Source organism: Podarcis melisellensis (assembly GCF_964234715.1).
Source record: "Podarcis melisellensis genome assembly, chromosome: 8".
In the NCBI taxonomy this organism is placed as follows: Eukaryota; Metazoa; Chordata; class Lepidosauria; order Squamata; family Lacertidae; genus Podarcis; species Podarcis melisellensis.
In genome coordinates, this window is record NC_138540.1 from 81,981,548 (window position 1) to 82,007,181 (window position 25,634).

A 25,634-nucleotide genomic window follows, 5' to 3' on the forward strand; every position below is an offset into this window, starting at 1 on the left:
TTCGTCTTGCAAAGCAAGCCCATTGACAGCTTAGCGCTATTAGCGGTCTAGCGGCTTTTAGCGATCAGCTGTTAAGCGGCTTATCAGCGGATCAGCTGTTAAGCGGCTTAGCGGATTAGGAAAAGGGGGGGGAGCGGAAAAAACCCGCGGGAACTCGCAAGATTTTTTCGTCTTGCGAAGCAACCCCATAGGGAAATTCGTTTTGCAAAGCACCTCCAAAACGGAAAACCCTTTCGTCTACCGGGTTTTCCGCCTTGCGAGGCGTTCGTCTTGCGGGGCACCACTGTATTGCAGCCTGTTAATTCTGCCAGCTCAGCTCTCCCCTGCCTCCTGCAGGGGAAGTGAATGACAAGAGCAGGCACCAGCAAAAATCACAATGCAGGAAAAACCGTGAAGCCAGCCAGTGCCTTGACATAGCTCCATCCTTCTTTCAGACACCATAATATCACTATACCACAATGTTTAGCTGGTGATATATCGCAGTGTTGAAAACCATGTCTCACCCACCCATCATTGGTGGGGCAAAAACCCCCTAAAGTAGGAGCAGGCTTGATTATCACATAGTAGTTGCTCTGATTGGTGCCTGTGCATTTTGCTTCACAACTTTTGAGCTGAGAGGCTTATTCCCAGGCTGACTCTGGACGCAAGCGGAAGCCCCTGGACTTCCCATCCTCACTCCTTGCTGCGCATGATTTCCACAGGGCTTATCACACACAGCTTTGGGATGAAAGGAAGCGCACGTGCTTAGAAGCTCCTACCAAAGTCTTTCCGAAAGGGAGCAAGACGGTTCTGTGCAGCTGAAGGTGCTCGTCGAGAGACGACCGCTTCTGGTTTTTATTTATGTATTTATTTAGACAGCATAGAAACAAAAACCAGCAATGTACAGCGTTATTACAGGATTACATGAGGCCTGGTGAACCAGCTGGGCGGGAGGCAGGCAGCATGGAACTGAACCAGGAACAGCTTCTAGTGGCGGTAATGAGGGCTCCGAGATCGGGACCGCGAATGCCTGTAGGAGGCAGAAGAACAGGTCACATGAGAACTTAAAAGAGAAACCTATATACCGTATTTTTCACTCCATAAGACGCACCTAGTTTTTAGAGGGGGAATGCAAGAAAAATATATTCTTTAAAGGGAGCGCTGAGCAGAGCCTGTATGCATCCCAGGCTCTGCTCAGCGCTCCCTTTCACGAGCCGCGTGGAGCGTGTGTGCAGCGCTTGCAGGCTTTTCCCCAAGGAGAGAGAAGGACCGCTCGTCACTGACAGGCTGCCCTTCTCCCTCCTTGGGGAAAAGCCCCCAAGAGCCGCACACACCTCCCGCAAAGGCCAGCAGGGCAGCCCCTCAGTCCCTTCCCCCACCTCCCAGAAAAGCCCCCAAGAGCGTGCTCCCTTTTAAGAGCCACGCGGAGCATGTGTGCAGCTCTTGGGGGCTTTTCCCGAGGAGGGAGAAGGGACTGATGGGCTGCCCTGTGTCCCTTCCCCCACCTCCCAGAAAAGCCAACAAGCGCCGCACGCTCTTTAAAGAGCCGCATGGAGCATGTGTGCGGCTATTGGGGGCTTTTCCCTGAGGAGGGAGAAGGGACTGACAGGCTGCCCTTCCCCCTCCTCGGAGAACATCCCCCAAGAGCCGCACACACACTCCACATGGCTTTTTAAAGGGAGCGTCAAGCAGAGCCACCTGCATTCGCTCCATAAGACAGACACACACTTCCCCTTACTTTTTAGGAGGGAAAAGGTGCGTCTTATGGAGCAAAAAATACGGTAGTAAGAGTCCCACAAAGTCACAACTCCCGTTGGTGGTAGATGATCGCTCTGTTAAGCAAGCACTAGCCAGAGCCAACACAACGCAGATAACATTGAACTTGATATGTGGAAGTGGTTGAGCACTTTTAATTGCTGAGCCACAAAGCCCACAGTGGCTGGCCTAGGGAAAGTCTTCCTCTGTGTCAGCTGCATTTTATAGGGTTTTTGTGGAAGGAAGAAAATCAGAAGGCCTAATACTGCAATGCACCAAGCTGCTTGGAAGCAGGGCAAAGTACATCCCACTATCCCATGTACTTAACCATGTTACTTGTACAAAGAGACTTCAAGGGCACTTAATGACAAGTCATAAGTTCAGAACTAGTCACTTGGGTCTTAATCAAGATAATGGCTTCCTGTCCCCTGACAGATGTGGACACAATCATCCCAGCAATGCTGAAATAAGTTATCACCTCTCTGCCACTTGCAGAGGCTCCTCGTGCCTACTTGCTTCCTTCGTTATTAATATTTAGGCAGAATTTATAAACATTGCTGTTCACCCAGACGCTTGTTGGCTGAGATATATTATTCTTGGCAACTCTGAAAATTATTTAGCTGGGAAAATATTCTGCCGTTTTTTAAAAAAATCCTTTGCATTGTTTTTTATGTTTTGTTGTTTACTACCCCAGGCTCCTTTGGGAGGAAGGGCAGGAGAAACTGCTAAAAGACAATGCAGAACATGCATCTGAAAGCTCGGACCGAATGACCACAAACTCTTACTTTTTGCATCTCACTGCCATTCAGCTCCTGCCTTGCATTTTTCTCCTTTGAAATGAAGCACACACATGGGTGTGTATGTGTGAGCAAACGCAAGCAAGCACAACTATACATACAGTGGTGCCTCGCAAGACGAAATTAATTCGTTCCGCGAGTTGTGTCATCTTGCGATTTTTTCATCTTGCGGAGCGCGGAATCGCTGGGTATTAACAGCTTTAAGAAAAAGGAAGCAAACTCGCAAGACGTTTTCGTCTTGTGAAGCAAGCCCATAGGGAAAATCGTCTTGCGAAGCAACTAAGAAAAGGACAAACCCTTTCGTCTTGCACGTTTTTTGTCTAGCGAGGCATTCGTCTTGCGAGGTACCACTGTATATAGTTCCGTGGACCACCCTGAGACTTCTGGGTATGGGGCAGTGTATAAATTAAATAAATAATAACAAATAAATAATATATACACACACGCACCCTGCGAACTTGAGATTTCATTTCCTGCACCTAACAAAGTAGGCTTGTGCCCATGAACATAGGAAGCATATTGCTCATGCCTTAGCAAATCGAAGAAGACTTGAAGGTGCCAAAGGACCCTTTGCAAACTGTTACAGTGGCTGGAGAACATCTGCAGCCTGAAAGGGATCAGGCTGGCCTCAAGTTCAAACCATTTAAATATTTCAGAGGAAGAAATGCAGGTTCTGAAAGGCACCCGTTATCTCTCCAACCCCGGCTCCGTCTTATCAGCTCAGTGAGAGGCCTGCTTCTATCTCCCTTTCTCCACTAGAGTCGATAAGCAAAAGCAAAATTTACCTCCTCGAAGAACTGTAGTCTCGACCTGCAAGACAAACGGGAAAGTCAAGAACCTCCAAATTACATTTCCGGAACTCTCCGCGTTTGCCTATCTAGGCTAAACCTGTTAATCTCTTAGCAAGGGCAGTGGAGGAAGGAAAGGGTGTAAACCTTGAGCCATTAAGGAGCAGAAAAATCACGGAGACCCTCTGATGCCCCTGAGGTTCGGTCAGCCTTGACAAGGGACAAAGCCTCTTGTTGTAGGACAGTCCCTGCTCTATGGAACTCCTGCAAACAGAGGTTTGGCAAACCATCTGGCAGGAATATTTGCTGCCTTCTTTCAGGATCCCAAAGCCGGCAGAAAAGCAAGTCGGGGATGAATCAGCTATGGGGGAAAACCTAATTCTCTTGCTAACAGTCACACCTAAATTTTTACAAGGGTGGAATTAATGTTCTAATCCAATGTTACCGCATACCAACCACCCCAGTGTCAGAGCAGAGGTTGAATGGCCCATCTGTCATGGATGCTTTAGTTGAGATGCTTTTATTGCAGGGGGTTGGACTAGATGACCCTAACTCTACAATTCTACGATAGTTGTGTGTGTGTTTTTAAGTAAGAGTCAATCTGCAAGCAGTGAAGTATAGTGGTACCTTGGTTCTTAAATTTATCCGTTCTGGAAGTCCGTTCCAAAACCAAGGTGCACTTTCCCATAGAAAGTAATGCAAAATGGATTAATCCATTTCAAACTTTTTAAAAGAACCCCCTAAAACTGCAATTTAGTGTGAATTTTACTATCTAATGAGACCATTGATCCATAAAATGAAAGCAATAAACAATGTATTGCAGTCACACAATCCATCAATCAGTAGCTGAACTGGGTTCCATATAAAAAGGTAAAGGGACCCCTGAACATCAGGTCCAGTGGTGACCGACTCTGGGGTTGCAGCGCTCATCTTCTGGGTCATGTGGCCAGCAGGACTAAGCCGCTTCTGGCGAACCAGAGCAGCGCACGAAAATGCCGTTTACCTTCCCGCCAGAGCGGTACCTATTTCTCTACTTGCACTTTGACATGCTTTCAAACTGCTAGGTTGGCAGGAGCAGGGACCGACCAATGGGAGCTCACCCCGTTGTGGGGATTCGAACCACCGACCTTCTGATCAGCAAGTCGTAGGCTCTGTGGTTTAACCCATAGTGCCACTTGCGTCCCCTGGGGTTCTATATAGTCACACACACAAAAAGAACCGCAAGAACGCAAAATAAATAGCAAAAACAGACAGACCTCAGCATAACACTCAAAACGGAAGCGTAACACTCAAAACGGAGCATGTTCGGCTTCCGAAACACATTTGCAAACCAGAACACTCACTTCCAGGTTTGCAGTGTTTGGGTTCTGAGTTGTTTGAGTGCCAAGGCGTTTGAGAACCAAGGGACCACTGTACTCAAGAGGTATGAATGTTTTGGCCAGAACCTCTCTACTTGTCTGGGTGAAGTTCTTTTATCTCCGTAGGGACCTCACTGTCAAAGTCCGACCCCCAAAATAATGATTTTTTCTCCAGTGTTTCACAACAGCCCCATGGCCACTCACTGTAACGTGGGGAAGGAGACCGACTCTGCCGGCTGTACTGCCGCTCCCACTCCTCTCGTTCCTTCTCCCGGCGCTCGCGCTCCCTGCCAAGAAAAAATGCTGCAGATTTAGCAGGCAGGCAACTAAGCCACTCCCTCTCCCCCCCCCCCACGCTCCCCCACTGCTCCGTGCCAGGAGGGACAAGGAAACCCCAAAAGACATTACTTCATCCGGATCTTCCTAGCCATGGCACGCAACTCGTCTTCCCGCTCCTGGAAGAGACGAGATAGCACATGCCAGTCAGCCGAAGGGTGAACACCACGCAAGGCAGACAAGCCAAGGGCAAACTTGGCAAACGCAGTGAGAAAATGGTAATTCTGCAAGTGGAATAAAAATCTGCATCCTTGAGAGCCATGGTTTGCTTCGCCTCGCTATGGATCGTTTGAACATCCAAACACCCAGCCCAGTAGACTATCGTAGCAACAGACCACAATGCGAAGTCATGCTTTTTTCTGTTGGCTTGCTTTTAAGTATGGTTTGGCACTATGTCCGAACCTCAGCAGTCTGGTGTAACCATGGTTTGTTTGGCCAACTCGCCAAGTTACAAAGGTGCAAGGCAAGAGCTGTTGGACAATAAGTGAAACCAAAGAAATAAGCTGTGGCTTGCTTGTCCATCTGTGAGACAACTTGTAGTTTTTGCTGAAGAAACCATGGTTGGAAGAAAGCAGGGCACAGCACTGTATATGAACCCTGCCTTTAGTGTTGCAACCTTGTCTTAGAATTATAGAGTTGAAAGGGACCATGAGGGTCATCTAACCCAAGGCCTTGCAATACAGGAAACCTTTTGACCAACGTAAGACTCGAACCCACAACCTTGAGATTAAGAATCTCATGCTCTACTGACTGAGCTGGCAAGGTTTATTAGACAACAACGGGAAACAGCCTTTCATGTCATCGGCCTGGTCCTCCGGAACACTCTGCCGATAGAGGTTCAGCAGGGATTTCAACTTTTAAATGCCTGCTGAAAACTTTTCTAATCCATCAGGTTTCTGCAGACAATTAAAAATGCCTCCTTCCATAATAGCCAGCTGCCTTCTGACTTGTAAATTTTTATATGGTTTTTGTTGTATGGTTTTATGCACAACTGTTGCAAACTGCTCTGAGATTTCTTCTCATGAACAGCAGTACATAAATATTTTTTATGCATCCCAGTTAGCATTTGTCTGCTCCAGCTCCATTTTAAGTTTATTCCACTTGCAGAATGGGGCTTTTCAGACCGCAGAATTCGGTGCGCCTGCCAGTTACCTGTCTTTCGTGTTCCTGTTGCATCATCTTCTCCTGGGCGGCCTTTTTATCTGCTTTGACTGAAGAGGCAGAGTGGGGAATATGAGCGCGTGCAACAAACAGGTCAAAAGAAGGAGATGGCTCCCCTGTGTTGCCCGCCCACCCTCTCACCACCCCAGCCAGCCCCCTGCAGCCCAGATGCTTACACTGCCGGTTAAGCGCCTTTTGCATACGCAGCTTCAGCTTCTCCTGTGGGGTCAGCTTTGGCTACAAGCGGAAGGCAAACAGAAAGGTGTTAAGACGTTGCCCCCGCCTTGGCCTGAACTCACAGTCAAACGAGTCTGAGAGAAGGCATACATGGGGAGAAAAGGGCCTTGGCGGAGGGACCCTATTTCTGCAGTGTCACACAACATCTGGAGGGAGGAAAAGAGAGACTTCAAGACAGCCATGAACCAGAGTCCCACTTTCAAGGAAGGAAGAGTAGGTTGAGTTCCAGGGGACTCCCTAGCAGCACACCCTGCTCAAGGGGGCTATGCTTCCCCCAGCAAGAAGAGGGAGGCCATCTCCCCAGGGTATATAGTAGGAGAGCCAACTGAGGCCTATGGACTCCTGCCTATAATGATCAGGAGCCAGGCGCTTTCAACTGAAGAGGATTACCGGATTTTTCGCTCTGTAAGACGCACCCGACCATAAGACGCACCTAGTTTTTAGAGGAGGAAAACAAAAAACAAGAAGGCAACGCAAAGCCTCTTGAGCAAAGAGGCAGGAGCGCTCCCACTGGGCTCAAGAGGCTTTACGTGGCTATCCCTGAAGCCAGGAGAGCAAGAGGGATCGCTGCGTAGCCTGCATTCGCTCCATAAGACGCACACACATTTCCCCTTACTTTTTAGGAGGGGAAAGGTGCGTCTTATAGAGCGAAAAATACGGTAGTTTTAAAAGGAGCATTTCAGGTGCAGAAAAGGAAGCTGAAGCCTGCGGGAAGGGAAAACAGTCCCTGGCAAACTAGACTGGGCCATTCCCAAGGAGGTGGCAGTAGGGAAGAGGCAAGGAATCAACTTAACACACATTGGCAGGGTACTGAAATCCACTCCAACCCCAACAAGCTTGTTAAGCAGACAGTCACGGCGACTGGACATCCAAGTCAATGGATAATGTTTGCTGGTACGCAATGGCCTTGAAAAGGGCAGGCCGGAGAGCTGAATATTGCATCTCATAGGCAGCCAGTAAAAATGTTAAGGCCAATAACTTTTGAAGGGTTCTTTGCAAAGGGGGTCTTCCATCTGCTTCTCCTCCAGTCCTTCCTATGGCTGGGTTAATCCTCAAGAGAACACGGGGGTTCCCAACATCCTCTGTGCGAGCTGCTTGTGGCGCTTCTGTGGTCACTGGTATGCATTACCCCACCCCAACTGAAAGCCCTGAGAACCCCACCTTTCCATCTAAAAAGAAGAAGAAAAGCCAAAGTCCTAGCACTCATGATTGCTAAAACACCAGACACAAGCAAACAAGCCCCACCCCACCCAACACCTCATTAAGTGTCTGAAGTTTAGCCTTTCAGAACCTGAAACCTCTTGGTGACTCTCAACCAAATGTGTTAACTGTCTTCACCGGGAAAATACTGTTGGGAGAAAATCTCACTGGGAGATGGGAGAGTTCTGCCTCAGGGTCCAAATGCACACATGCAAGTCGCGGCTGGGTGCTGCAGTCAATGAGCAAGGATCCCCACTTTGGCTCAGCCAGTCCTCTGCTGTCACCCATGATGGGATGGCTCTCATGATGAGGTTCCCATACATCTGCACTGTTTGAAGAACGTGGACTATGGGGCCATCACCTGCACCCCCACCTGCCAGGATAAGCAGCCCTTCACTGGACTCCCACCCCTCACATTTCTATTTTCCATGCCAAAGTAGGGACATGTGTGTCCACCTGTGAGCATCAATTCCAACCGCTACCACTACTTCTCAAAGACATGCCCAGGCGTAAAGAAAACTAGCCCAAGGGCACTCTCTGAACTAAGCCCTCTGAACTAATGTGTTCCCCTCAAATGTGCTGAGCAATAGATTTTCTAACGGTAAAACCTCTGTTTTATGCGCATGTGACAACAAATCAATAGAATCCCTTTATCATATCTTGTTTAATTGTCCTTTATATATTGTTCCCCGATCAAGGATTCTGAGTTCAATCATTTTGGAAACTGTTGCTAAACCACCTGAATTACATCTAGCCTATCTACTCCAGGACATTGACTCTTATAGAACATTACAAGTTGCCAGATTCCTGAATTCAGTTCTTTCATATAAAAGACTTCATGGAATGCTGCATGACTATTAAAAATCTAGTAAACTCTATGCACCATCTTTATATTCAAGGCCACAATACGGTACATCTAGAGATTGTATGTAATGTGAAGATTATGCGTTGAAATATTTTAGTTGGTATTTTAGAATGTAAAATGTTATTTTATTTATTGATTGGTTTTACCTTGTGGGCTTATAGCCGAATAAAGTATTATCTATCTATCTATCTATCTATCTATCTATCTATCTATCTATCTATCATCTATAAACTAAGCCCAGTTTAAAACAAAGAAAACTTGAACTAGAAGAGTTAAATAAGCTGTGAAAAGACAAGAAAGCCACATTTGCAATATGCCTTGGGAGACCTGGCTTTACACTTTGAGAGACGGGGAAAGAAACAGAAGATTTGTTAAACTATGCCCTAAAATCAAAAGGTTTTGCTTCCTTCCTTGAGCTTCTGAAGAGCTGCAAGCATCGTTCAGATCTACAAGTAGTTTCCCCCTCTACAAATTCCAACAAGGAAATCGGCTAGCAAATAGCTTCCTTTGCTTTAGGCTCCAGCCCAAGCAAGATCAAATTTCACAGACAATCCGCCCCCCCCCCCCCAATGGCTCAGCTGCCTGCTCGGATAACCAATCTCTCTGGAAGGTGAACCTGCGGTTTTCCGCATTGATTTTTTAAAGCTCTTTACCAACTTTTCATGCCTTAAGAGTTGAAAGCAAACAAGGTTTGAGCAGGGGTGGCTGTGCTCTGCCACGGACCCCAAAAGCAGGCAGGAGTCATTTCTAGGAGATTTGAAGCACAATTCTTGAGGGAGCAATCGGACACCGTAACTGAGATAACAAACGTAGTGCTGTTGAAAACTCCCATCAGTCATGCAGTGGCTTGAGCTAGGGCTAAAAACCTCCTGCGCACACAAACGCCACCATCCATACCTCAAATCTGTCTTGCTGACACCATACCCCGTTGTTTAAATGCTCAGGGAATTCCATGAGATGTCAGAAATGCTCACACTGGGGCCACTCACAGCTCCCAGTGGCTCTCTCTGGGACAGAATGCCCACTCAGATACTTGTATTAAGAGTGGGGGATACTGTCTATGTGTTTCTCTTAACCCAGATCAAAAAGAAGCCCTTGGTTGTGCCAGAGGCTGCCGACACTTTCAGGTCACTCCTTGGATTCTGAACCAAGGATCAGGAGGCATTACTCCAAGATAGTCCACAGAAATCTACCCAAGACTCAAGACGAATCAAACATCTGGAGGGCACGCTGTTGGCAATCCCTAACATCAGTTTTAAGGCCTGGCTTGGGGGGGAAACAGTTTTGGATGCTGTTGTGTGGGGAAAGGGCATGTGACAGCTGTTGCTTTTTCAACTTTTTCCTCTATTTTTCAATATTTTATTGCTGCTTTGGTTATTATTTCTCCTAAATGGTTTCTGAAACTTTTGTTGTTTTAATATACTGTTAGCTACCTTGAGCCCACCAAAGAAAGGCAGGGTATGAGGAATTTAATAAATGGAGGAGGAGGAGTAAATCTAACCATAGTCCTAAACCGCCCCAACCGCCAGGGGCAAGGATGCATCGAGACTGGCCCAAGACACAACTCCACTCAGCTTTCCCATGACAGATGCTTTCCCAACGGGCTCACGGTTGGGTAGGAAGACAGCTCAGCAGCACTGCCATGTTTCTTTATATGCACACCTATTTCCCATGCGGTGGGGTGGGAACAGGCAGGGCATTTCAGGGAAACGGAGCCATAAAACACGGAAGGAAAAGGCTTCCCGGAGAAGCAAGATCTGGTTTTGGTCCCAACAGAGGAAACCACCAGAAGCCAGGGCTGCATGGCAGGGTCAGTGCAAAAGGGCAGGCTAATGTACAAGTGTCAACAAGAGAGAGAAATCCAAGTTAACAGGTAAACCATGCACACACACACACACACACACACACACACACACACACACAGTCTGTGAGAGAGAAAGAGAGAGAGAGAGGGACAAACTCTGACCCTCCCAAAGAGACAACCCCTGGTATTAGATTCTAGACCAGGTCAGGAAACCCCCCTCCAAAGCAGCTACCCACCCACCCCCTTTGGCAATACCAAAAAGTTAAACCCCAACGTTAACACAAACTTCCCTGGAGACCCAACCCCCTCAGCACTAGCCTGACAAGGTCCAAATTTTAAAAACGGCTTCCTGGTTTGGTAGCACCCTAAGGAGGTGCTCAAGAGCTACATTTCTGACCACGTCTCAATCAGTCAAGTGTGGCCATCCAAACTCTAAAAAGCAACAACACTTCCCCCCCCCCGCATCTCTATTGTTTCCCTGCGTCTTTTTTCTGCAGTGATGGAAATTAAGAGGTGAGGTTTAAATTCTTACTGACTTTGGCAGCTCCTGTCTCTTTACCACCGGCAGTTTCAGCCCTGGAGAAAATGGAGGGAGAGAAGATAAACAGGTTATATTTGTTACAGCCGCAGAAGAAAGACGGGTGCCCACTCTGGGACAGGAAGGGGTATGAACGTCAAGCCAGTACAGACAAAAAGATGCTCAGATGCACCTGCTGCTAAAGGAGCACCTTTTGCTGCAGAGGCTGCTATTTCTATTCCCAGATTTTATTAGCCACTGTGGCCCCCTGAGCAGAAACCTGCTTGGCTCGCAGGAGTTGCTGGAAGGAGGCATGCATGGCACCATCCAACCGCCTTAGGGACCCCACTCTGGATTTGTGTAGGGTTTCCTCCTTAGCCTTTCCTTCTCCTGAAAATATCCCACAAGGCAGCGCAGGTTTCAGATCAGGGTCTTCCTTCTCCTAGAGGGGTTCCTATTCCAGGTTGATATACTATTGCGCTTGATACAGGAGTGACTGCAATGTTTGTTGCTTGCCGAAGCTATTGCGATTCTTTTGCGAGCCACCCTGGGCTCAACAGTTGTTGTAGGAAAAAGCAGGCTACAAACATTAAATCTAAATAATAATAATACTAATATATATTTTTTTATTTATACCCTGCCCTCCCCGGCCAGAACTGGGCGCAGGGCGGCTAACACCATTAAAATTACAATAAAACGTAATAGGAAAAAGCACACCAGTTAATTAAAATACGGGTTAAAATACAATTTAAAATGCAGCCTCATTTTAGTAGTAGCCCATAAATCAAAACCATAAGGGGAGGGAAACATAAGGGTCAGACTGAGCCCAAGCCAAAGGCCAGGAAGAACAGCTCTGTCAAATCCCACAGGGCCCTGCTCTCTTGCAACAGAGCGTTCCACCAAGTTGGGGCCAGTACTGAAAAGGCCCTGGCCCTAGTTGAGACCAATCTAACCTCCTTGTGGCTCGGGACCTCCAAAGTGTTGTTATTTGCAGACCGTAAAGTCCTCCGCGGGGCATACCAGGAGAGGCGGTCCCGTAGGTACGAGGGTCCTAGACCGCATAGGACTTTAAAGGTCAAAACCAGCACCTTAAACCATACCTGTCAACTTTTCCCTTTCCTTGCGAGGAATCCTATTTGGAATAAGGGAATTTCCCTTTAAAAAAAGGAAAACGTTGACAGCTATGCCTTAAACCTGACCCTGTACTCCTGAATGTTAGAATGATGTTGGAATGAATTTATGTGATTTTAGCAGAAATGTTACAAAGATTTAGGAAAAAAACAGACTGCTAATTGGGGAAAGGAGGGAAAGTAAAGTTGTGTTAATATCAAGATAAATTACAGGACAAAAATTTGAAAAGAGGGAAAGGATTTGCTGAAACGGATAATTGACCTGGAATACAAAAAAGGGAGGTGTGAGGAGGTCAGGGAAATAAGCTAATGAAAGATAAGTAATGGGGAGATTTGTTGTATTTTTTCTTGTTTTTTTCTTTTTTGCTTAATGGATTTTAATTCTCTGTTCTTTCTTTTTTTTTGTATTCTATCTTATTTTTGTTTAAAATGATGTTTTTTGTTTTCTCTTTTTGTACCTCTAAAATTTTTAATAAATATCTTTTTTTTTAAAAAAACCCTGACCCTGTACTCCAATCAAACCAGTGTGCGCCCCTTGCTCACTTTTTCAGTTTCTCCCCTACAGCCGGGGAAGCCACAGGCCTCAGCAGTTTCTCTCTGGCTGGAGATGCTGACCGGCTGCGGCTCCGTGACTCGCTGTCGCTGCGGCTGCTGCTGCTCCAGTGCCTCCCCCCCCTGCCGCTGCTCCACCGGTAGCGTTCTCCAGACCGGGAATGGCTTCTAGGGATGAGAGAAGAAGAAGTATGTTGTTGGGGATCGATTTCTCTCTCTCTTCCACCCACCCCACGAAAAAAATACCAGGAGCTCCTCCGACTCACCTGGACCTGCGGCGGGAGCCGTATCGCCAGCCCCGCTCGGGGGAGCGAGATCTGGAGTGGCGCCGGCCATCCCGCGAGCCTCCCGCCGAATAGCGCCTCGTTCTGCTTCTGGACCGGGAGTACCTGTGGCTGCGCGAGCGGCCGTAGCGGCTAGCTCTGTGATAACCGCCGGCCCGGTGAGACCGTGAGCTGGAGCGCGAGCTTGAAGACGAGGACGTCGACGACGTGGAGGAGGAAGAGGAGGAGGTGGAGCGTCGCCTGGAAAGAGGAGAGTCACGGCGCTGGATATTCACACGGCGCAGGCAGATCGGCAGGTGCGGGGAAAGTCGAGGGGGGCGGGGAAGACGAGAAGGTGCGGGAGGACACCCCAGGAGGCCAAGACCCAGCCCTGCCGACGGGTCCGCAAGTAGAGACAGAAGCTTCCCAATTAGCAACTACAGTGCCAGAGCTCAAAACATTCACATCTTCAACTTCCTCTCTTTGCTCTGCAGCAAACAGAGCACACCAGAGGAGCAGGAAGGGTTTGGGAGACCCTGTGGGATGCTGGGTTACTGCCAGATCTCACTGTAAACTCGCTGCGGCTCGGCATCCATTCCATTCCTGATCATGCCAACTTTTACCTCTCCACAAATGGAAAAAAGCTTTCATTGGAAAAGTTCTGCATGGAAACAGATTCAGAGGGAGAGACTGGGGGGGTGGGCCATTGACTAAACTGTACTGATTCTTGCAGCCTCCCAAATCTTTGAGCAGTGAAAGACTGAACGAATGCTTCCAATATGCAATTGTGGTTTTGCCGGTTAAGTCCCCAAGCTAGCAGTTAGTGATTTCACTGTTCTAATACCAAAGCTATGGTCTAGTTCTCATATTGACCTTGGATATACCACTTCAGACTTAAAAAAAAATTCCCTTCCTGTTGGAAACTGGTGTGGCAGGGAGAAAGGTGACCTAGATCCTTTCTCCCCAACCTTTAAAACCATTTCCGCACCTGCAATCTTATGGGACACAGACTACAAGTTAACCACCGTATCCTTTTGCAGTATTCAATTTTGCCTGTTTACAAAATTTTATGTTTCAACTTGCAGTAAACCAGCAACCCAGGGCTCTGGGATCCCCCAACCAAAAAGTACCACAGGGCCCATTTTAACTCAAGGCAGCCACACAGGGTCTCTAACCTTCCTGCTTCCTTCAGTGAAACAACAGCAGCTACTGCTGCTCTCGTTGGAGAGATACAAGATGAGCCAGAAAGAAAAACCCCAGCCCCATATTCTCCCCCTGATACAAACCATGGCTGAGCCCGCCCACCTTAACATCCCTTTGACCAACCACCCTTAGGTCTCCCAGCATTCCACAGGAAGAAGGGAATCTCTACTTCCCCTCATTTCCCAGGGGAGACTCTGCAATGAACAGTTTGGCTTTGTGGGGATTGGCCCACAGGAGAGGCCAGTGGGAATGCAGTTCCCAAAAGTTGGTGGTCAAGGTTCTGAGCAGTCGGGGAGGATGGGAAAGAAAATAAGAAGTCAACCTTTGACCCTGGAATGGTCTCTGCTTTAAGGTTTGGGAAAGCGAGGCAGGTACGAAAGTTACCGACCGGGAGGAGGCGCTATGACCTGCCGCAGCGCTGCCCTGCTGCACTTGGCTGGAGCGTGCCTTGCCGAGGGAGGCGGGCTTCCTGGGGGCTCCTGCGGTTTGAGCGGCGGCGGCGGCAGCAGCGGCGGCGGCTGCCTCTTCGTCACTACCCCCGAAGCTGGTGATGAAGGTGATCTTCTCCTCGTGACCCGGGGAAGGCGAGCGAGAGCGGGAACGGGACTCAGAAGTGGATTCCGAGGGCGATCTGACGGATCAAGGCAGATAATCAGCTGCAGGTTACGAGCAGCAGAACAGAGCAGCTGGGCGTTCCACTTGCTCTTTACCAGACACCCCAACAAGATTGAGGAATGCAAAACTCAGGTGTTCAGGGGTGCTGAGCATCCCTGATCTGCACTAAGCCATCTGGGTGATGCAGTCTTGCTTGTGGACGTATCTCGCCTGAACAGACCAAAACCCACCTAGCCCAGTGTCCTTTTGAGAGAGGCCCAGCAACCAGCAGGCATTATTAAGTGGACTACCAGCTACTTTCTCCCCACCTGTGTGGTAGAGGATGGGCCAAGCCCCCGGGATGCAGGGCTCAGTGCAGCGCTAGCAAACTCTGTGGTGCAATGCAGCTTATGAAACAGTGGGGGAGCAAAACCGCCTTGGACAAAACACAAAGCCATCAGCGTGGAGTTTCCCCCTGCAAGGCAACTCTGAGTTATTTGCCTCACACTGGATCCCCAACTCTCTCTAGCGGAATGGGTTACTTCCAAGTTTCACCGCTTGCGCATGTGCAGAAGCACTAAATCACACCGCGCGCATGCACAAACGCGGCACTTTGGCTTGTGTCAGTTCCATGTTACGGACGGGCCTCCGGAACGGATCCCGTCTGTAACACGAGGTTCCACTGTACAGATGTTTTGTTGAATGCGAATGAATACCTCCTCTTCACCAACCCAAGGATTACGGAGGAACATGAACTGGCAGCAGAATATCCAACCTAAATTCCATGCCATCTGCTGCAACTGTGCTCAGTCCATGTCTTGCTGGCCTTTATATCCCCAATGTTCCACGTTATGCTCTGTACAATGTTCCACTTCCAGCCTTTTACAGCAGCGAGGGTGCCTCAAACTATGCAAACACCGCATTTTGGCTGTCTAGTTGACAGGGAACAGCCCATGTTTTAGAAAGCCCACCAGAGAAACCGTGCGCCCATTGTGTGCAGGTATATGACACTCCAAGAGTACAAACACCCACCAGCACATCTGGGGGGCAGCTGCATCCACTCACCGTTTGTAAGGATCATAGGTGGGACTGTCTCTCCGAGCATAACTGCAACGATAGGGGATTAAATGAGGACAAAACCGGCACCGGTTCTAGAACCACAGAAGCATCGCGGGAGACTTGCAAAAGCCCAACCTCTCAGCAAATGCTTCAGCCCAACTCAAGGAGCGCAGCCTATTTTTGCCCCAGCCGTGCCTCAGCATTCATTCCTCCCTGCACAGGCTGTCATACATGCTGCCCTTGTTGCTTGGCCCTCACCCAGGGCCCTGAGCTGCCATGAGGGACAAAGCATTCTCAGGTGCTCACTCTCAACTCTTGAGGAGAGACAGAAATGCCTAGGCTTGACGGCGGCTGAATTGAGCCCCCATCTTCAAAAAGGCTTACCTCGGAGGACTGATTTTCCTTCCTTTCAAACGCTTCTCTCGGAATTCCCTCCTCTGTCTCCGAGAGCGGCGGCCCTGGAAAGAGGGATAGTCACAAGAGAGTCCACCATGCCAAGAGGGAGGCCCAGAAACGCTCCCATTTTCTGTTTTTCCTGGAATAAATTGGTTTTTTGGGGGGTATCCCACCCACACCCCAAGCATGCTTCCATGAGGAATTGATCCTAAAGTTCTCCCCGCTGTTTAACCAAGAGGAACCTCTTGGTCCAGTCAGTCGTAAATAGAGGGAATCACAGATGAAGGCAATGAAGGTAGGCAAGATGGAGAGGGCTTCTTAGAACTGCCCAGGTTCCCAACTTTCCATACCGAGTACATGGCTTTCTCCTCCTCCAAGGCTTTGGCATGTTTGATGGCTTCTGCTTCCTCCTTGTCCTTCCGTAACATCCTTTCAGAAACAAAGGGAGGAAGGGGCAGGTGGGAGAAAGACAGGGATGCTTAGATTTGTGGGGGACACAGGCCTTCCAATGTTTTGCAGCAGCTATTCCAACTGCTACCAACACATTCAGTGCTCCCCACCCCGCAAAAACACCCTCAGTTTGGTACAAGGTCTCATGTCTAACTCAAAAGCTCATACCAAGAACTAACTTAGTTGGTCTTTAAGGTGCTACTGGAAGGAATTTTTTTTGTTTCAAAAGGCAAGTAGCAAGCTTAGGCCTAGTTAGTAGCTCAGCCATTACTGCTAAAACCAGGCTCTCCTCCCCCATTCCTTCCCCCCAATCAAGGGGGAAAGGGCTGCTGTTCCCCTAATCACAGACGTCTAGTACCTGTCCCCCTCAACTGGCCCTGTGATAACCTCAATGACATTATAGACAGCAGAATAACTCCCGACTGCAAGGGAAAGACGCTACTGCCAGTATCATGTGGCTTACAGCTGACAATCCAAAGCTTGCTAACATGGATCTACACGTTTTATGCATGTGGCGTCAGAAAGAGGGGGGCAAGTTCTGAATTACGAGGTGTTTGCTTGCTTGGTTTCTGCAGCACAGCATCTTTACCCCATGAAAAGGGCGCTACAGGGTCACGTCTTAGGCTCAGCTAGGTCAGCCTCCCCAATCCAGATGTTTTAAGTTTACAATTGCCACCTTTCCTGGCCATCAGCCATGGGTGGCTGGGTCTGGTGGAAGGTGTAACCCAAAACACGTGAAGGGCACCAAGTTGAAGTCCAACAGCAGCAGCCACCCAGAGAGAAGGCAATAGCCTCTCTTAAGAAGAAGAGGAGTTTGGATTTGATATCCTGCTTTATCACTACCCTGAGGAGTCTCAAAGCGGCTAACATTCTCCTTTCCCTTCCTCCCCCACAACAAACACTCTGTGAGGTGAGTGGGGCTGAGAGACTTCAGAGAAGTGTGACTGGCCCAAGGTCACCCAGCAGCTGCATGTGAAGGAGAAGAGATGCAAAGTCTACCACTCTTAACCACTACACCACACTAGGTGGCGACTCTTTCAAGCAGAACCTAGACCACCTGAAAAGGTGACAGCCCTCCTCCCCTGGGCTGTTCCCCAGCAACTGGTATTCAGAGGCAGTCTGCCTCTAAATATGAAGGTTTCATCTACCTATCAGCCACTCACAGACCTCTCCTTAAGAAATCCGCCTAATCCCTTTTGGCAAGTGGTAACCAGTGTGGTAGTTCTGAACCACCACTCCCGTTGGCTAGGCGGGCTAGAGCGGACGAGAGCTATAATCTGCAGCACTGGCGATCAAAGTCATTGGTTATTCAGCACGGCCAGCAGGTGCACATTCTGCAGGTTATTTATGCCTTCACAGAAGAAATTCCTCTCCCCTGTCCTGAACAAACTGCCAGAGCTTCTTGGCTGACCCCAAAATCTATTATGAGCGAAGGACATGGTGATGGTGAGCTTACATAAAAGTAAAGGGACCCCACACCATTAGGTCCAGTCATGGCCGACTCTGGGGTCGTGGCGCTCATCTCGCTTTATTGGCCGAGGGAGCCGGTGTACAGTTTCTGGGTCATGTGGCCAGCATGACTAAGCTGCTTCTGGCAAACCAGAGCAGCGCACGGAAACGCCGTTTACCTTCCCGCTGGAGTGGTACCTATTTATCTACTTGCACTTTGAAGTGCTTTCAAACTGCTAGGTTGGCAGGAGCAGGGATTGAGCAACGGGAGCTCACCCCATTGCGGGGATTCGAACCGCTGACCTTAACGGCAAGTCCTAGGCTCTGTGGTTTAACCCACAGTGCCACCCGCGTCCCTGGTGAGCTTACATATCCACTCTCTAAACCTTTCATAATTTTATAAGCTTCTGTCTTGGGGAAGGTGGTCTACCCCTTAAATTATGTTGGGTGCCCTTTTCAGCACCATTTCTCAGCTCCATGACACTACCCAGCCGCCTTGCAAATAAATCCATGAAGTCACTGGCCTACAAAGAGTTTTACCAGTGTCCTGTAAAGGAGAGACAGAGAGCTCCAGACCTTCCTAAAGCAACCTGCTGCATTCCCATGCTGGCCAGAGAGGAAGGATGCAACACTCTGCAGGCAACTCCTTGTCACCCACGGTGTTTAAAAATAAGAGGCTGGGTACCATGCAAGGTCCCGGGTAACCTAGGTGCTGCATCAGCTACTGCACAAGCCCAGCGCCATGGAAACGCCTGACTGATGATGCAGAGGAGAAGCTCAGGAGCCCCGACAGCACAGGCATCTTACCGAACAAAGTCTCCCTCTGCCATCCCATAGGTGGTTGCCTGCTTGTTCAGGTCGGCCACCTGCTCCTGGTTCAGCTCATCTACATCGACTTCAACATCTGCAAGCAACACAAGGGAGCCAGTTGGCAGCTGCACACTGAGGACCTCCATTTAACTAGGGATAATGTTCTCTGTGAGACTTCTCTTCTACTGATTTGTCCAATCCCTATGGAAACACACCTGGTGCCTTCATTATCAGTTTTCAGGCACCAGGCTAAGAACCTTTTCTTCCCTTAGGTCTATGGCAACTAAACTGGCCTCATCTTTTAGAGGGGTGGGTACAACTTGTCCCCTTTATGTTATCAGATGAGCATTTTAGATATTTTGCACTGTGAGTTTTAAATTGCATTAAATTTTACCCATTTGTATTTTTACCTTGTTAAAGTCGCCCTGAGCCTCTTTTTTTGCGCATGAAGCGACTAACAAACGTAATACCATTTTAGTTATTATAAAGCTATCCAAGCCAATGCCATACGGCGATTCTGCATCGTCAAATCAACCTGTCTACTCAGAAGCAAACCCTACTGAGTTCAATGGAATTTACTTCCAGGTGAGTATGCATAGGATCGCATCCTCAGTGGCAGGAGAACTCTGGGAGAAGTAGCTGAGGGTGGTGTGGCTGTGGGGGAAAATGCATGCGGCAACAGATAGATCTTGGGAAATAATACAGGTCCCTATCTCCCACAGAACACCACCTACTGCACATGGTTAAGGGTGGAAGCAAACATCATGTTCAGCACATCGTAAGGCAGGAAGCAGACTGGGGATACTGGGAGAGGACAATGGAACATGTCACATCCCCAACTTTCTAAAAGCCCAATCCCAAACGCCAGAAGGCCTTGGAGACATACCAATATCAGGGATAACTTCATCCTCATCCGTGTTGCTGTCTTCTTCTGAGTCTTCCTCCTCTGTTCTTTTCTCAGACGGGTTCTCAAGCTCCGCCACCGTGCTGTCCTCATACGTGTAGCCAATGGACGCCTTCTTCTCTGCTAACCTAGTTGGTCAGACCCCTCCCATTAAGTACACGCTGGATGGAGTATGCAGCACAGACACCTGCGCTGGGATTCTAAAGCTTGCCCCGTCATCAAGCCATACCCCTCTTTGCAACCTTTCAAAGACGCAAAAGTAGGAGGGGGAAAGGAATACCTGGGCCTGCTAAATATAAAAATATACATTCGCGTTGCCACTGAAATTCAAAAAGAATTTGAGGATTTCTTCTCAGAAGGAACTGCTTCATAAGGTTTTTTGAGTAAAACAAAGGCCCTAGTCATATTCCAAAGCAGGAAGGGGAAACCTCAGGCCCAGGGGTGAAATGTGGCCCTTCACGTGTCTTATCTGGCCCTTGGATCTCTCCTCAGGCTACAACCCTCACTGGCCTGCTTTGCCCTTCAATTGTTTTTCCAGGATTGATTGTGTCCTTGAACTCTGCTCATGCCTCTTGTCCTAATGGAGGGCAGAGAGAGAGATGTGAGTAGGTGTGCCCCCAAACTAGCCTATGGTGCAAAGGTAAATTCTACATTTGTTGCCCCGCCCACTTTTTCCCCTGACTCCACCCACCACTAGCATGTATCCTCTGCACGGAGGAGAATGTGGCCCTTGAATTGAAAAGATTCCTCATCCCTGTTCCATACACATTCAACCTGTCCTTAATCCTCTGGGTAGGAGAAAGGAACCAGCTCAAGCATACAAAAGGCTCCAGATCATGAGCTCTGACTCCATGACTGAACTCAGTCGAGCTTCAACTCATCCCTTTGCCTGCCGTTCCCAATACACTCACTTCTTCTTTTCGTCCTCGTTGGGCTTCTGGAGTCCCCCGTACAGCTCATCAATGTAGATCTGATACAGACACTGCTCCTCTGAGACTGGGGGAGAGAGAGAGGAGGAGATGGAGATGAAGCAGACCAGAAATTCCACAGGTCTAGCGCAAGGAAGATTGCCTGAGAGGGCAGCACAACTCTCTGTTCCTCCATCCCCATCTGCTGACTCCCCCTCCCCTCCAATCCTGACATGCCTAGGAAGGGAAAAGGGTAGCTGAAGAGACCCATTTCACAGCTGGTAGCCAAAAGACAAGCAGATGTGTTTGCGGAGAGGAACTGCCACCAGCCTCCCCAAACTGGTCAAGCAATGCTTCTTCTCAGCCTGCCTCCAGAACTTCCTGTCACTCAAGGAAGAAACCACACCCCTAGGGTGGAGACACAAGATGGTATCAGCAGGAGCTAGGAAGCAAAGAGTGACAACAGTGGTCCTTCCACTCTCAGCTTCCACCAAGCAAGAATTTGTTCCTATCTGCAAACACACCTATGCTTGCATCTCTTTCAGGCAAGCTGGTTTGAGTGTCTTCACAAATGTGCCTTACGCAAGAGATGCAGTTTACTGGGGGTTGCTTCAGCTGGCTGGTCCCCCATCCCTGAATTGGACCGAGTACCAAAGAGTTTTTGGCATCTAGAGTTATTGCCTCCACCGGCTGAAGAGGCCGCTCCTCCCAGCATTTGCAGGAGACAGTACTGTCTTATCTTGTCATTGAGGGGATGAGAGAGAGGCAGCAATATCCTGATCAGGGGGACTCTAAAGTATGCCATGGGTCTGACATACTGCAGCCCTCCCTCAATCTTGCCCATTTAAGGGATATAAGAGAAGGTAATCAGATCAGTTGTACTTCCTGGTTACTAACCTACAAAATAATCTGGGGTGTAACTTATCAGCCTTCTTGGCAAACAGTAGCAGCAACTGCCACCTGAGCTAGAATGTTAAGGACAGAAGCTCTACTGTTTCCTGACATCTGCCCTATACAGCAGTGGGAAGAAAGTCAAAGGGAACTTACTGCCAGCGAAGTCGTTCTGCACCAAACCTCTATACCTTTCGTAGTTGCATTTCCTCTCATCAGACTCCTGTTCTGGGGTACTGGAGAAGGAAGAGGAAGAGGCTTAGGAAGAGGGATTAGAATGCTAAACATTATGACAACAATTTGTGGGGAGGGAACAAATCTGAGTTATGGTGCCTAACCCATTGCTGAAAGCTGGTTGATTCTTTGTCCTTTTCTTTTTTAAATGACACCTTTCTAGCCCACAGATTGAAGCTGTTTCCTTTTGCATGTGAAGTATATGGTCTACCACTGAGCAAGGGCCCTCAGCCCCACGTTCAAAGAAGTCAAAGGGGACCCCTTTAGCATCACAGGATTAATCGCATGGTTCTTTGGACCCTAGCTTACAAAGCCAACTGTGAAAAGGATGGAAAAATGCTCAATGAAGGCGTAAGCAAAAACATACAGGTCTGCATGTAACCATTCATTTCCTTAGCTGTTTCTGAGGGAAATCCCTGCACACATTTTTTGCATCACTTAGATATGAAGACAACCAGGGCATTTTACTCTAATAATGAAACCTCAATCCTTTCAACCATTTTTTAAAAAAGGTTAAAAACTAGTAGTTAGAGAATACCCATTAGCCTGCATAATTTTATGTTCATTTGCATAATACGGGAGCACAATCTTGGAGAAGACTCGCAGGAATTTCAAGTGACAAATGGGTCCTTGCATAGCAAAATACCAGCCCACCCTCCTCTTCAGAAGTAGTACAGCAATGATCTGGCAGAGGAAACCCTCAAATCTCTCTTGGATAGCAACAAGGCTCTGTTGCCTCCAACTGTGCAGTATATTAATAGCCCAACTGTGCAAAGATTCTGGACAATTCTGGCCTTAACCTACCCGACATAAGAGATCTCACTATTTCGTTTAACGCTTGCCCCTTCCGGATGATAAAGTCAGGCATCAAGCCTAATTATCCAGGCTCCTCTTTTCTTCGTTTTCAGCTTCCAATTAACCATTTCATTGTGCAAACAAATCAGGGGACCCGAAGCAAGGGGCAATGCATCTCAGAATAATAAAAAAAGCAAATGAACACCTTACATTGGGTTTAGCAGCGGAGGAGTATACATGGGGATGTAGTCCAGGTGGGCTCGAACATCAAACCGATCAATCATGTTGTTAGTATCCCCCTGCCATGGCATCCTGCAAGGGGCAAGATGTCAAGGGAAGGGGGTTAGAAGTCCTTCCAAAATACCCTCGGGGAGGAATCGCATGACAAGGGCAGCCTCCCCACCCGTTTTCAGTAGAAAAACCTTCCACATTGCCAGCACAGAGCTGAAAGCTACTCACATATTCACAGGGCTTTCAGCTGCAAGAGCCACAGCAGAATCTAAGTGGACTTTGCATGCACGGCCGTGGACCTGGAGGAACTGGGCGGGATCCTTTTTCTGGAAGAGAAGCACAACACAACAAGCTGTCATACTCCTAAGCAGACCGCAGCTTCATCTTGGCACAGTATGGTCTATGCTTAAGGGAAGTGGCTTAAAACTACAACTCCCATCATCCTTAGCCATTTGTCATGCTTCCTGGGGCTGATGGGAGTTACAGTTATGGTAACATAATAAATAATAATAATAATAATAATAATAATAAAATAATAATAAAATAATAATAATAATAATAATAATAATAATTTATTTGTACCCCCGCCCACCTGACTGGGTTGCCCCAGCCACTCTGGGCGGCTTCCAGCATATATAAACACATAGTAAAACGTTTAACCTTAAAAAGCTTCCCTATACATGGCTGCCTTCAGATGTTTCCAAAATTGAGGTCCAGAGGCTCCTCACCTCTCCTTTGCAGGGCTTCAGATGAAGACTTTCGCAGTCCTTCCTGGAGATGGCAGGGACCGAACCTGTGACCTCTGCATATGCTCTAAGCACAAATTCTTAGAGGCAGAATTCTTAGAGTCACATCTTAAGAAGAAGCCAGATGGTGCCATTCAAGAGCTACTTGCTCCCCATGATTTCCCTTTCCCTTTCTCAAGAATGAAGAGAGAAAGGAGCGGGACAGAGAGAACTCCCTCATTGGGAACACTGGATGAAAAGGGAAGGAAGTCCTGAACAGGGCAAAAGAGGGAGACACTCACTATCTTTTCGTAATACTCTCTCCGGCGCTCGGCTCGCTTCTTGTAATCAACCATCATCCCCCGGAGCTTGCGCTCATGCTTTCGAGCTTCGTGCCACATCCTGCCCGCCTACAATCTGTTAGAGAGAAAAGGGCAAGAACAGGAGAGAAAATGACACCAAAGCTGCACAAAGCAACATTCTCACACACGTACCCAAGGATCTGTTGCATCCAGAGCAAATGTAATAGTTTGATAATAGAATTAAAAGATCTCATCATGCATCAAGCACCTGAAAGCAGCAGGGAGAAAAGCGGCAGCTCCCAAAAATTGTGTCGGGACATGCTAGTGTGACCAGCGGCGTAGCGTGGGTTGTCAGCACCCGGGGCAAGGCAAGTAATTTGCACCCCCTAACCTGGGGCAAGGCAAGTAATTTGTGCCCCCTAACCTGCCGCCGCTGCCAGCTTCTTCTTGCTGCTGCCTGGGCTGGTCTGGTGTGGTTCTCTCCCGCGCTCAGCGCTGCGCTGGGCGGCCGCTGCACTGTCCCTTCCCCAGATAGTCCCTCGCTCTCTCTCCGCACCGCACGCCTGGCACCCAGCCCCTCCACAGTGGGCGGCCACCCGGCAGCTCGGATCGGATTGGCACAGCCAGCACTGCAGTGAGAGAGAGAGAGTGAGCCAGGTAGGGGCAGAGAGCTGCGAGTGCGACCCCCCCAGATGTTGCGCCCGGCCCCCCCTGCACCTCCCACGCTACGCCACTGAGTGTGACATAAGAAATACAGTAAAATAAATTGAAGCCTCCTGTGAAGCCATATAAGCCAACTAATAATAATAATAATAATAATTTATACCCCACCCATCTGGCTGGGCTTCCCCAGCCACTCTGGGCGGTTTCCAACAGAACATTAAAATACAATAACCTATTAAACATTAAAAGCTTCCCTAAACAGGGCTGCCTTCAGATGTCTTCTAAAAGTCAGATAGTTGTTTATTTCCTTGACATCTGATGGGAGGGTGTTCCACAGGGTGGGCGCCACTACCGAGAAGGCCCTCCGCCTGGTTCCCTGTGACCTCACTTGCAATGAGGGAACCACCATAAGGCCCTCGGCGCTGGACCTCAGTGTCCAGGCAGAACAATGGAGGGGGAGACGCTCCTTCAGGTATACTGGACCGAAGCCATTTAGGGCTTTAAAGGTCAGCACCAACACTTTGAATTGTGCTCGGAAACGTACTGGGAGCCAATGTAGGCCTTTCAAAACAGGTGCTATATGGTCTCGGCGGCCGCCAAGAGAGGAGGCTGCCCATTATGTTGCTTAGACAAGTTACTACTCTGGTCTTGCCTCCTTCCAAGCAGCCTCAGGTGGGGGCAACTAATAATGGCATCCTTGCGCATCATTAGTGGATTCAACCCTCCCCAATGCAAAGGTGTGGCAGAATCAGCCAACCTCAGAGAACGATGCCTGCTTCACCTTGTGCAAATCATTTTTCTAAGTTTGCCTCCTTCAGATGGGAAGGAGTTGGATAGCAGAAGCACACTCTGAAAAGAAAACCTGTGCAGGTATAAGAGCAAAGTGGATGGCTGGGAAGAGTTGGAAGTCAAGGGAGCTTTGACAAATCGTACCGCAGCTGGAAGTCTTGACATGCAAAGCCAATACTCACTCAGAGCAGGAACTTGAGAAATGTCAAAATGGATGCTCTTCTTTTCACTAATCACAGCCCATGAAGAGATCGAAGACACTCTGTGTATCCAGGAGGAGTATCCTAGATAATTGTGAAGTCAGAATGAGTAAAGAATGGTTGTGGGAAGACATTTGCCTGCAGGTTCACCCGCAAATAGAATAAAACATATTCACGTTGGAATAAAGACACAGAGTGCACAGCAGTTTAACCCAAGTTATTGTGTACCCAAGCAAATAGGCTGTAACTGGGAAGCCCCTTTCCACTGGATGGCGTCATTAACAAGGCT

General features: G+C 48.4%; 1 protein-coding gene across 2 annotated transcripts; it reads right to left on the minus strand.

Moving 5' to 3' along the window:
* Positions 1 to 831: 831 nt before the first annotated feature.
* Positions 832 to 25,431, minus strand: CLASRP (CLK4 associating serine/arginine rich protein). Of its 2 annotated transcripts, XM_081922108.1 has the most exons (21): positions 25,328 to 25,431; positions 23,694 to 23,808; positions 22,895 to 22,992; positions 22,646 to 22,747; positions 21,563 to 21,642; positions 20,519 to 20,603; positions 19,590 to 19,735; positions 18,701 to 18,797; positions 16,345 to 16,423; positions 15,983 to 16,056; positions 15,605 to 15,646; positions 14,334 to 14,576; positions 12,746 to 13,003; positions 12,471 to 12,647; positions 10,817 to 10,856; positions 6,351 to 6,411; positions 6,166 to 6,224; positions 5,086 to 5,132; positions 4,882 to 4,964; positions 3,317 to 3,341; positions 832 to 1,009 (listed from the first exon to the last, which is right to left on the minus strand). In XM_081922108.1, exons 2-21 carry the CDS (start codon positions 23,790 to 23,792, stop codon positions 967 to 969), a joined length of 1,938 nt encoding a protein of 645 aa, XP_081778234.1. In that variant the 5' UTR covers positions 23,793 to 23,808; positions 25,328 to 25,431; the 3' UTR covers positions 832 to 966. The 2 variants fall into 2 exon arrangements, 1 of the variants encoding a protein (XP_081778234.1); XR_014171047.1 differs by lacking the exons at positions 832 to 1,009; positions 3,317 to 3,341 and having other exon boundaries at positions 4,929 to 4,964; positions 10,813 to 10,856.
* Between the last annotated feature and the right edge of the window lie 203 nt (positions 25,432 to 25,634).

Bases quoted from the DNA above. Each gene is read 5' to 3' on its own strand.
- CLASRP (XM_081922108.1), bottom strand. From the start codon at position 23,792: ATGTGGCACGAAGCTCGAAAGCATGAGCGCAAGCTCCGGGGGATGATG. The intron at 20,604-21,562 runs GTAAGTTCCCTT...TCTCTCCCCCAG, and splicing joins GCAGAACGACTTCGCTGGCA to TCTCAGAGGAGCAGTGTCTG. The intron at 15,647-15,982 runs GTAAGCCTTTTT...CTATCGTTGCAG, and splicing joins AGGAAAATCAGTCCTCCGAG to TTATGCTCGGAGAGACAGTC.